The 12,504-nt window shown below is 41.2% G+C and overlaps 1 protein-coding gene and 1 long non-coding RNA gene across 2 annotated transcripts; one reads left to right on the top strand and one right to left on the bottom strand.

Annotated features, from left to right (window-relative positions):
- Nucleotides 1-4,491: 4,491 nt before the first annotated feature.
- Nucleotides 4,492-6,511, bottom strand: LOC121685756. Its single transcript, XR_006023429.1, has 3 exons — nt 6,332-6,511; nt 5,638-5,644; nt 4,492-4,646 (listed from the first exon to the last, which is right to left on the bottom strand). It is a non-coding gene; the product is annotated as an uncharacterized LOC121685756 (long non-coding RNA).
- A 1,129-nt stretch (nt 6,512-7,640) lies between these two features.
- wu:fc50b12 (uncharacterized protein LOC103911624 homolog) lies at nt 7,641-12,242 on the top strand. Its single transcript, XM_042066349.1, has 4 exons — nt 7,641-7,656; nt 7,805-7,856; nt 7,951-8,114; nt 11,491-12,242. The coding sequence occupies exons 2-4, from the start codon at nt 7,836-7,838 to the stop codon at nt 11,723-11,725; spliced, it is 420 nt and encodes a 139-aa protein (XP_041922283.1). The 5' UTR covers nt 7,641-7,656; nt 7,805-7,835; the 3' UTR covers nt 11,726-12,242.
- The last annotated feature ends 262 nt before the right edge of the window (nt 12,243-12,504 follow it).

Here is a 12,504-nt window from a genome sequence, read left to right as displayed (position 1 = left end):
TAAATGGAAGCGTGTATGCATGGGTGTGTGAAACTGACTCATACAAAACTATGTGTAGGCAGTCCTGTTTTCAGACTGCATTGATTCAGTCTCTACCCCTTCCACCTATGACATTTAAAATTCTGCCTAATAGGAAGTGAGAAGAAATAGGCCTGCCTTAAAAAAAACAATCACACACCCTAAATCTATAATTAGAAGGTAGGTATCCTTAGGGTGCGCAAATATGTAGGGGAGTCAAATGGGTAAATTGTACACTGTTCCTCAAAAAGAATCCTGTAAAACTAGGTGCAGTATCTCAAAACTGAAATATATTTTGATTCAAGTTTCAGACAGTTCAGGCACTCTGATGCTGAAGGCATTATATGGAGGCAACATTGTGAGTGATCAACCATGCACGATACAGCAGCTCCAATGCAGGACCAGTAAGAACCAGTTTTACCTGTTATGCCCTGCAGGATGTATAAACCCTGTCTAGACTTTTAATGTCTGCAGTGACGACCTTATTGAAGAATAGAGAACAAATTTATAATTTATCTATAACAGCGTGTACACACATGTAATTTCACAGCATCTTCTCTTTGAAGAAAAAAAGTTACGAAAACAAAGTAATAATAACCCCAATTATTTGAGTGGGATATTGCTCTATTTTACATACAAATGAGGTTATTTTACATGGAGAATATGTAAAGTAATTACTAGGCTTCTTCTTATTATTATTACAGTGTATGAAAATGCACTGTACTGTTCTTCCTAGGCTTCTTAATATTATTATTCCGCTGACCACTTTTTCCATACGCTATTTCACTTGAACCGTTTAACTTAGAAACTTTGTTCAAACTTTGTAATGTAGGTCTTCTAATATAGGTTGCTATAGCTTTTCATTTTTGTAAACTTTGCACTTTTTGAGATATTAACAAAAAACAAGCTTATTTTCACCCATAGACTTTGCACTGACAATTATGACATCATAAAGGGCCGCTAACACTGAGGTGCATTCAAATTCACAAACATAGGCGAACAGTTTTCCGTTTGCCTTGAGTTTTCGGCGAACGTTTAAACAGTCTGCGGAAGTAGTTCTCCGCCAACATACTGTGGAACTGGACATGAGCTTGATGAATGTAACAATGCAATTACCGTTACAATGGAATGTTAACACTAAATCGTTCAAATTTAACTGTTCAAAGAAAGCAATGTTCACCACAAACGTTCGCCACTGTTTGCCAATCTGATTTGCACCTGTTCCAACTGCCATCTGCTGAACCAGGCTCCAATCCTCTCTGTGTCTCTTTCTATTCAACAAGAATACAAGGCACCTTCCAACCAACTGTTTGTATGATTATGCTACATAACAGAGACCAGAATCAATTTGTCACCTTTTGTTCAAAAGTTATGATAAATTTATTAGATCTTTGCAGATGGCACAAAACATTCAGTTTTTTCATTCTTGATGCCCTCGTGACATAAAAAGGCTTATTGTGTGGCCATGCTACATGGCAGAGATATAATATACCCACCATTGTAATCAGGAGAACTAGCCCTTTAAAATAATATACATCATAATTAATAACTTTGAGTGTAACACACATTGTTTTACTGTAACTCAATACATTTTTCTGTGCCTCCAGAAATGTCTTAGGAACGCATAGGATTGTTTGTTTCTGCAGTTGAAAGGGTCTATAGGCCTATGAATACATACTGTACACGACCCCCCCCCCCACACACACACACTCACACACACAAACACACACATTTGAATGTTGTGTGTCATGTTGTGTGTCAAATTTATTTAACCATTTAAGTATATTGCATATGGTATGTTTTACTATAGTCTTAAGAACCAATAACATTTGTGAGGGAGGAAAGACTAAATGTGAAAGACTAATTGATGGTGAGTGCTTCTCCCTGTGTATCATTCTGCTTCGAAAACAAGAATAGAGAAAAGACACTGACACATGTTAGATTTTCTAAAGGGGAAAAAAATATTTTTCATTTTATTAAGAAATGTATCAATTTCATTAAATCACCAGGAACCCAAGTATATCACGTAAACATTTACAAACAAGCAGTAACTATTAGAACTACAAGAGTAAGAAGACAACACAATAACAAAGTTCAGGACATGGATAACAAGATTGCATAATGAAATTATCTTAAGGCAATTCAACTTAATATTCACATTTATATTGGAATATACATATATTAATATTTAAAACTGTACAAGTAATTGAATCATTTGACAACACTTATATACAACATATCTAATTATATTATATTACATTCATGCTGAACTCATAAACAGAACAACAAAGCTGTGGAGAAAGAAAGAATGAATCACAAAGAACTATGTACAACAGGAACAGGCCAGTAGCCTGAATAGACAGAGAGAGACATACAGACACACAGAGAGGGTTGGGTGTGCTATGACTAGACACGAGAGACCTAATCTCGAAACTTATCGCCTTCAGCCGAATGATATTCCACAAAACAATTCCGCTCACTAACAAAACAAAACCGTTGTAAGCCCCGTCTTTTGTCCAACTCTTTTAAATTTCTAAAGAATGCCTTTTGCATTCAATTTACATGTGTGGATACCTGTGTTCGATCTGTATTGTCTTAGCTGGCCATGGCTAAAGATTCCCAGCACCCGCTCATACATAAAGTGGCCATTTGCTCTTTGTTCTGGCCCCTCTGCTGAGAGGTTAACTCAGTCCTGGGCCTACTACTCATTATAATACAGTATTGGTCTATAAATGTATGCTGTGAATAATACACTCATGTTTGGTCTTGAAATAATACTTTTAATGTGGTCAACAGTCTGATCTTGGTTTCATTACAATTTAATGTATCCTTGCATTTGCATTGCTTTGAAGACTGTGACTGCAGCACTGTATCTACAGCAGGGATGGGCAACTGGCAGCCCGCGGGCCACATGCGGCCCTCCTCCTCACTCAGTGCGGCCCGCGGATCAATTTTGAAATGTCATTAAAATGTTCGTTTCACGTGGTTTTACCACATCTGATCAGGATCCTTATTGTAATGATACGGTAGGGGCGCTTCCTATATAAAAAATTCAGCGGAATCGAGCTTTCTTCACTACAGCCAGCGAGCGAGGAAGAAATACAGAGAGCTGTTTATAAAGAACTCAGAATCGTAGACAAGGTGGGAAAGGTTCAGACAAGGTGGGAAACAGCTGATCTTAACACAGAATTCAAAGTCAACGTATGTGTTTAGTAGGCTATGCTTAAAAATGAAATCAGCCATGAACTTAAGTCAACACTACAACACCATGCACGAAGAAAGTAGGCTACATCGTCATCGGAGCTGCCTGAGCCGCTGTAGTAGCCGACCTCAAGTAAAGCAGGGTTCCCACGGGTCATGTGGATGTCGCAATAACCAGCTCACTGCACGCTTCCTACATCTAAGCCTAACGGACGGTGGGGTGTAAATGCAACGGCGGTTGGTGTCACTGTGTCTGTGTCGGTGTAGAGGGGTAGGACACGGCGTCAGAGAAGCATCTATGCTTTCTACCTGACACGGGACCTGTCAGGGAATGGCTAACCACACCCAAAATAAATTGTCATAAGAATATTAGTTAGTAGAAATGTAAATATAAATGTAATGAAACTATTACCCTATTATTCCTGTCATATTATGTTGGCTATCAAAATCAGAATCAGGTTTATTGGCAAGTACTGTATGTTTTCACATACAAGGAATGTGCATTGGTCTCAAGATGCATGACATACACTATTTAAAATACATAAAATACAATAACACAATAAATATACAACATGTTAGAGACTCGAGACAACCATAAGTGACAACAAAGTTGAAGAGATATGTAATCACATATCACTGAGTAGTGCAGCGTGACTGTATGGAGTCAGTGGAAGTCAAGGTAAGATATTAATAGTTAGTGTTGGTAACGGTGGGAGACCTGGGCTTTGTAGGTGAGGCCAACTGCAGTCAGGAAGAAACTTAGTTTGTGCCGTGAGGTTTTGGTCCTGATGGACCGCAGCCTCCTGCTGGAGGGGAGTAGCTCAAAGAGATTGTGCCAGGGTGGGAGGGGTCAGCCACAATCCTACCTGGCCGTCCCAGGGCCCTGGAGGCATGTAGGTCGTGGAGGGATGGCAGACAGCAGCCAATCACCCTCTCAGCAGAGCGAATGATACACTACAGTCTGCGCTTGTCCTTAGCAGAGGCCGCAGCGTACCATATGGAGGAGGTGAGGATGGACTCAATGATGGAAGTGTAGAAGAGCACCATCATTGGCTTTGGCAGGTTGTATTTCTTCAACTGTCGCAGGAAGTACATCCTCTGCTGTGCCTTTTTGGTAAGGGCACTGGTGTTCAGCTCCCACTTGAGGTCTGGGTGATGATGATGCCCAGGAAGCGGAAGGACTTCACAGAGTCTACAGGGGAGCCACACAGGGTGGTGGGGCTGGATTCCTCCAAGTCCACAACCATCTCCACTGTTTTTAGAGCATTTAGCTCCAAGCTGTTTTGTCTGCACTAGGACACCAGATGGTCAATCTCCCTGTAGGCAGACTCATCACCACCAGAGATAAGCCCAATAAGGGGAGCTCTATGCTCAAGCGAACATGTTGGGTCATAAGTTTAGCATGTGCTCTGTATCGGTGAAGATGTCTTTTTAATGAGAAAGGATAATGGAGAATGACATGAAGCGAATGTGAGAGAGTCGGGATTCAGAAAGGAACACGGGGTGGGAATCGAACCCGGGTCGCCGGTGTACGGTGTAGGTGCCTCAGCCAGTCTTTAGGCCACCCTTTAGATCGTAGAGCCAAACGATCCACGGAGGATGCAATCTGCTCTGCCCTCCATCCAGCCCTCACCCACTTAGACAATAAAGACTCATATGTGAGAATGCTGTTCATAGACTTCAGTTCAGCATTCAATACCATAATACCACAACAACTCATCAGCAAACTGGACAAGCTAGGATTCAGTACCTCCCTCTGCAACTGGCTGCTGGATTTCCTGTTGCAGAGACCACAAGCAGTACGTGTCGGGGACAACACCTCAAGCACTCTGACCCTGAGCACGGGGGCCCCTCAAGGGTGTGTGCTCAGCCCCCTGCTCTTCACACTGCTAACACATGACTGTACAACCACTCACAGCTCCAACCATCTGGTGAAGTTTGCGGACGACACAACACTGGTGGGCCTCATCACTAAGGGCGATGAGGCTCACTACAGAGAAGAAGTAGACCTGCTGGCCAAATGGTGCAAAGACAACAACCTCCTGCTAAATGTCAGCAAGACCAAGGAGATTGTTGTCAACTTTCAGAGAGGCCACAAACAACTGCCACCACTGTCCATCGACGGAGATGCTGTGGAGAGAGTGAGCAGCACAAAATTTCTGGGGGTGCACATCAGCGACGACCTCTCCTGGACCACCAACACAGCATCACTGGCGAAGAAAGCCCAGCAGCGCCTCTACTTCTTGCGCAAATTGAAGAAGGCAAGTGCCACGCCTCCTGTCATGACTACATTCTACAGAGGGACCATCGAGAGCATCGTCTCCAGCAGCATCACAGTGTGGGGCGGAAGCTGCACAGATCAGAACAGGAAGACCCTCCAGCGCACTGTTAACACAGCTAAGAGGATCATTGGAGCACCACTCCCCTCCCTGCAGGACATTTACACCACCCGCCTCACCCGCAAAGCACTAATGATTGTCAAGGATACAACCCACCCTGCACACGAACTGTTCAGCCTCCTGCCCTCTGGAAAGCGGTACAGGAGCCTCCGCTCCCGCACCACCAGACTGGCAAGTAGCTTCATCCACCAAGCAATCAGGATGCTGAACACTCTACCCACTCTCCCATCACTGACAGCCCCCCCCACCCACCAGCCAACCAGGAACCTAGGAAACTAGGATCCTGTCTACCAACCCCCCCCCCAACACCGCCATGTGGAACTGCACTGTGACTGCGCAGCCAAACGTGTTGCTGCTTCACATCAAGCCTGATATACTTGAATTACTACATACTGCATATCAATGTAAATATACAGGTCACACAAGCACAAGTTTAAACTTCATGTAACTGTTAAGACTATAGAAATATACAACACAACTACCTCTATTTTTTTTATATATATATATATATGTCCTATATTTCTATTTTGATACATACATGTTCTATATTTCAGTCTTGCACTTTAATTTAATGTTTATTGTCTATGGCTATGTCCATAGTATGTCTATGTCTGTATTTAAAGCATGTCTATGTCTGCATGGGAAAGTAAGAAACGAAATTTCAATTCTTTGTATGACCAGTGCATGTAAAGAATTTGACAATAAAAGCCGACTTGTACTGTACACCTTTGTATACTGCCCACCTATGGTGTCGTTATAAATAAGGCAGCATTAGAAAACTCACAGTGGCGTATAATGACAGCATGAGGCTGCTACTGAGAGCTCCAAGAAGCTCCAGTGCAAGCCATTTGTTTGTCAGTGATGGGGTATCAACTTGCTCTGCTGTTTTACGTAACCTGATGTATAGATTTATGTGTAGGGTATTGGAGTCAGAAAACCACTAAATCACTGTGTTGGCTAACCCTGTACCCAGTTCTGTCAGATTTTCTTCCAGACTGTGGAACCATTGGCGAACATGTCTGTATGCAGTGATGGGCAGTAGCGTTGCTACAAGTAGTTACTAGAAGTTACTAGCTTAACTACTTGTCAGTAGCTTGGCAGTAACGTCGCTATTTACAAAACCAAGCAACTTTTCAGTAGCTAAGCTCTTTTATTGATCAAAAAGCGCAGTAGCGTCCTCAAAAGCTAATTTCTCCTGGACATTTCTGACATTTCACACATCGTTTCCTTCCTTTAAAGGAACCGTATGTAAGAAATGTATTTCAATTAATCATAAAATGGCCCTGATATGTCACTAGACATTAAGAATCATGTTCATTTCAAATACTTATATTACTGACAACAGTAGTCCGGCCAGGATATTGTCAACTGATGTTGATGTTGTCATATTGTGTTTTGACCTGATGCGCCACCCTCCACTTATCTACTAATCACAAAGTCAGTAGTGTTTCGGCATCCAGGTTGCCAGCTCTGCCAGTCAGTGGGGAGGGGGAGGGGGAGGGGATACACCACTCTACAGTAATTTGAAAGTGATTGCAGTACCAGTTTTGGCCACAATCTTACATACGGTTCCTTTAAGAACTGCCTTTTTGCGCCAAGCGCCCAAAGTTTGATAACAAAATCCCAAATGTGGACTGGACAGACCCCTAAATGTATTTAAGCCATTCGCCAGTGACCATGCGTTTTAGATCGCCAAGGGCCCAATGTCTCTCTTGCTTTTTCTTTCTTTCTCTATCTTTCTTTTGTTTTGTCTCAAGGAATTGCATTAAATGTAAGCCATAGACCTTCGTATTTAATTGTTATTATTATATTCTTTGCACACCTTGGTATTTCCTTTAAAAAGGCATTACTTGTTTTTATTGCAAATTCAAGAGCCATCTATTGAATGCTCTGCTGAGGCGGACATGGGTCTTTAACCACTCTCCAGAGGCACTCAACAAAGCCAAAAGGTTAATTTTTAACAAGACAGTGTTTTGCTAGATGAATCTCTATGGTAACATTTAACTCTACCTGGAAACAGAATCTGTCCCTGAAAATAGTGAGTATTTGAGCTTCTCATTTTGAAAATATGCTGTAACTGTAACTGATGATAGCCTAAAAAATAGCCTCAACATGAGAAGGACAAACCCCTATTATGAGCTTATAATAGCTAACAATAATGATATATTTGGTTGAATTCTCCACAGGCATATTGAGCTGTATGTAAATGATGTGAAAATGCCACAAAAAGCACAAGAGGTAAGACCAAGACATATAGAATTTGAAAATAGCATGCAAAGCTTGCAAAATCATTTCATGGACATGGTATGAACTGCCTAAATTATCCTCTTAGGATGCTGTTACTAATATGAAAACAGTACAACACATTTCCAAGCAGCTGGGATTTGAATGGACTGTTGTAGCCTATGAGTTGGGTTTTACTCGAGAGGAGGTAAGGGAGTTCCATGTGAAGGTGCAGCAGAAAGGAGCCCAAGCAAAAACCATGCTGGAGTGCTGGTATGAGTGCTTTCTTACCAAGAAAATGATTGTCATTTTACACTGATGAGATTGTAGTGTGATGCAAATTGTACTGTAGTTTTACTTTTCTCACCTCAAACATCTTGATCCCCATACCGTTTTTTATATTATCTGATTATTCTATAACCAGAAGAATGAAGTTGTTGTCTCATGTCTTTGTCCTTGTCCTTTGTCTCAATGTCCTTGGATGCATTCATATACTTAAAGGTACAGTTCACAATTGCTGATATTTGATTATTGATAGATATGCCTGCCAGATATAGTAAAGCAAAGAATGGCCACTCTTGAAACCAGACTGAGTAGGGGCTAGTAGCAGGACCAAATACATCGAGTCAAAAGAGGTCAAAACATGCTCTAAGTATGTACTGTATCTATTCGGTTTGTGTATGTATGTTGGGAATGGGTCTTATCTTAACTATCATTCACTTGGGAAGGCAAGCCGAGTGAGCATTTATTTTGATATCAGGCGTCACTGCCATTTTCTAGTAAGCCATTTTCGTTAAAGTTTTTTTCCAATCTTGTGAGGCTCAAAAATGTTGACCATGTTTACCAGTGAATGCCAAATGACAGAATGCTAAAGAGTAGGTGGGGATAAGCATGCCCCCAAGTTCCCTATTCATTGGCTCTCCAGCAATAATTCTACCCTACCAACATTTAACACTATAAAGCCTGATGATCTTTCACAGTTTTTAAGCACCAGCTTCTGGTTTGCTATTCATGCAGAATTTTTCTAAATACAAAGTAGAATGAATGAATGGACTTATATTTTAATTCTGTTGTCTTAACTCATTGCTTGCCTATGCATTTTCTGTGAGCAAGCAACATTTTCTATTGTGAGCTTCACTGCTTTAAATTCTTTCTTTGCATTCAACATGATCACATTAATGTTTCACCAACATAAATACCACTGTGTCCAAATACTGGTAAACCTTGACGTCTACTCGCTATTAAAATCCCAAGGGGCCTGTGGGACCCTAACGCTGCTAGCACTGTAGTGCCCAGGAGCCCTAGTCATCATCTTATGTTAAACCAAGAGGTCTAGGAATGCTAACAACACTGAGGGGGCCTAGCACACATATTAAACAGCAAGGGCCTCAGAGGCTTTCCAATTGTAAGCACCGAGGGGTCTGGTCGGCTCTTGTGTTTAGCTCACTCTATAGGCATCCAGGTGCCTTGTGGTCAGCTTGGATTGTGAGCAGTGAGGGCCCTGACATTCGACTTTGTACCTTGGGGGGCACATTGTGCATGGCCTGAGCCAGGGTCGGACTGGGAGCAAAATTCGGCCCTGGCAATTTTCTCCTGGACCGGCCCATCACTGGACCGACAACCCCCCCCCCCCCCCCCACACACACACACACACACACACACACAAAATCCCCTCCATAAATAACAAACACACAGTATTATGCTGTAGCAATCACACCGTTTTAAAGTGATTTGAAATTGAGAGGGACAGGATTCAGGGATAGGCTACTAAAGACAGGCTCATCTTCTGTCTGTCTCACGTCATGTTACCCCATGCATTAAACCACATGTCACTGCTTGACTAAATGGAAAATATAGGCTACTGAACATGGACATCGTCATAGTTGACAGAAATAACATTTTGTGCCAACATGTTGTAGAAACACAAACACAGCCTTTATTTGGTGCAAATCTTCTTTTTTACTTTGGTTATAGTCCGCGATTCACATTAACTGTAGGCTATCACCACAAGTCTAGGCTATACTAAACGTTTTTGCCCTAGTTTGTGTGCCGTCATCACATTTTGCAATACCTTCGTTACTAACCTACCAGTTGATAGCCTACTTTTTACCTGCATCGACTCGCGATTGATTGTGCATCTAATGTAACACTCGATGGAGAGACCACTTTCCAAGTTTCACTTTCATTGTGAGCTAAAAGGATAGGCCTACATTACATATGGGAAATACTTTTGAGTAGTATCAGCTTCAAAAATGAATGGGTTTTCTTTAACCTGCGCTACACTTTTCCACCAAGTTGTGCGAAAATTGTAGGCTACCCGTAGTTTTTGTTTATGTTGACAGTAGGTGCAGTAGCCTAAATGAGCTCTTGGTAGTGCGTGCAACTACGTTTATAAAAACAATAGCCTATATTTATGGAATAAAACTAGACCTCTGATTGTTTACGGTTAAACTGCAATAACACCAGCCAGCGGAGGGCACTTATACAGCCTAGGCTACCATGCACTCGAACTAGCGGCTGCTTGGACAAATCCACTTGAGGGGTGGGGCAGGGGGGCGCGATCGTAACACACACTGAACCTGTTTGGCGTCATTAAGAGGCCAAAATGATTGACCTGTCACCCCCCAAGCCAAATGGATGCAACTGCATTTATAGGCTAGCCCAAGTCCTACATAACGGGCCGCAAATAGGTTAAATAACTTAAAAAAAAAAAAAACAAATCCCGGAGGTCACCGGCCCACATGTAGACCGGCCCACGGTTGTACAGATTACCAATCCGAGCCTGGCCTGAGCCTTGGAAGTCCACTGGCAGTCTTAGGCCCTAGGGCACTAGCCCCACTGTCCCTGTACTAAATTAACAACAGTTTACTCCTTCAACAATCTTTTGAATGGAATTAGACATCATTAGCACAGCTTCTGTATTTAATGGGTTGCGCCTAGGCATACAGTAATATTGATCATATACCTTAGCTGTCTGCTACGGAGCCCCTGAAGTGACATGAAGAAAAAAAAAAAATACCAAGCCCCTAGAAGGAGAATTTTTTTTTTGGTGTACTTTTGTGAGATCTCGCAAGTTTTGTCGGATCTCAGAAAACTTTTGCGAGATCTCTGCAGTCATTTAAACATACACCGACTTACGAAGATGATTAATTAACACGAAAATGTTGCCTGGTGTCCCTTTAACCCTCTCTGTTGTACTGTAACTGTGCAGCAGCTCAGTTGAGGTCCTTAAGTGATTTAAATGCTGAGTGCTTACAATCTCAAAACTTTGCAAGTGTAGTCCATGAGGGAAGGTATATGCTAAAGAAATTTTGGTAACACTTTACTTGACGGGTGAGTTTCTAACACATTCATAGCAGCTGTCATAAACTGCACATAAAGCATTCATGACTGTTTCATGAGACATGACTCAACATTCATACCAAACCTTTCATGAATGTGGAAGACAGAACGATGACAACTTGTCAAAATAAAAGTCCAACAATCGCAAAGCAGCATTGCCGTTTTTCTCTCCAGCCTTTGTAAATATTTCATGAATATCTAAGTCAAATGTGACTGATTGACAGAAACATGTTTCTTCCAATTAACCAATGTGCATATAATGTATAACCTATTTCTTCATACCCTTATTTCCATATATAATTCTAAGGTACAAGAGATCCTGGGACAAGAGCAATAAAACAAAGTTACTGCAAGATGGACTAGAGCGGGCTGGCCGTCGTGACCTGGCTGAGCATCTGCGCTGCCTTCACTGGGGACATCAGAAACTAAGCCACAAAGTGGAGCTTCCTTCTGCATTTCCTTATATCATTACTGTCCATAAGACCATAAAGAACAAAGAGGGTTTGCGTCGAATTAATGATCTCAACCAGAGTTACAGTTAACTTTGAATATATCAATTTATGAGGGTTTTCTGCTGGTTTTAATGACTGAAATTTAAGAAGATATTGTTAAAGATGCTGTAAGTGATCTTAGGATTTCTCTTCGCGTTAGTATGTGATTTGGGTCATTTTATGAAACAGGTGCCTTTTCCCACTATAACATTTTCATCAAAAGTAAACTTCTTTTCATTTTATCCACAGCATTAAAGACTTAGTCACCCTCCAAAAAATCTTATTTGCCCACCTCAGGCATTTTTTTCCCTCCATTGAAATGTAATGGATTGAAATAAAATACATATGACAGGGTGGTAAATTTCATGATAAAATGGCTTTAGCTATCCAATAACGGTCAAGATATTGACTTAACATACATGCCTTCAATTAGAAATGTAATTTGCTTAGCATTGATGGTGTTAAAACTGTAATTAAAACTGTTATTCCTGTCAAATTTGCATGAAGGGGTGAAGGGGTGGTTGGATTAAGCTAGATGGACCCCCTCATAGTAATGAAAAAGCAACAAATAAACAAGTTAAAAGAATGTCAGATTTTTTCTGCATAGTTTCCTTGGTGCGCTAGAGACAGACATTATTAAAAATTGTCTTTAATTTCAAGTAACAGTATACTATTTACAGAGAAAACAAGTTAATGTGACAAGGTGGCAAGTCAAACCAGGGGACACAAAAACATCATAAAATATTTACCAAAAAACTTTATTTTATTCTGTCTAATGTCGTCAGGAAAATATATTTTATTATTAAAATAAAAGTTTGCTAAGAATAAAA

This window comes from Alosa sapidissima, chromosome 2 (assembly GCF_018492685.1).
Source record: "Alosa sapidissima isolate fAloSap1 chromosome 2, fAloSap1.pri, whole genome shotgun sequence".
NCBI lineage: Eukaryota > Metazoa > Chordata > Actinopteri > Clupeiformes > Clupeidae > Alosa > Alosa sapidissima.
The sequence above is the reverse complement of the archived record's forward strand: the minus strand, read 5'-3'. Positions and strand labels throughout refer to the sequence as shown.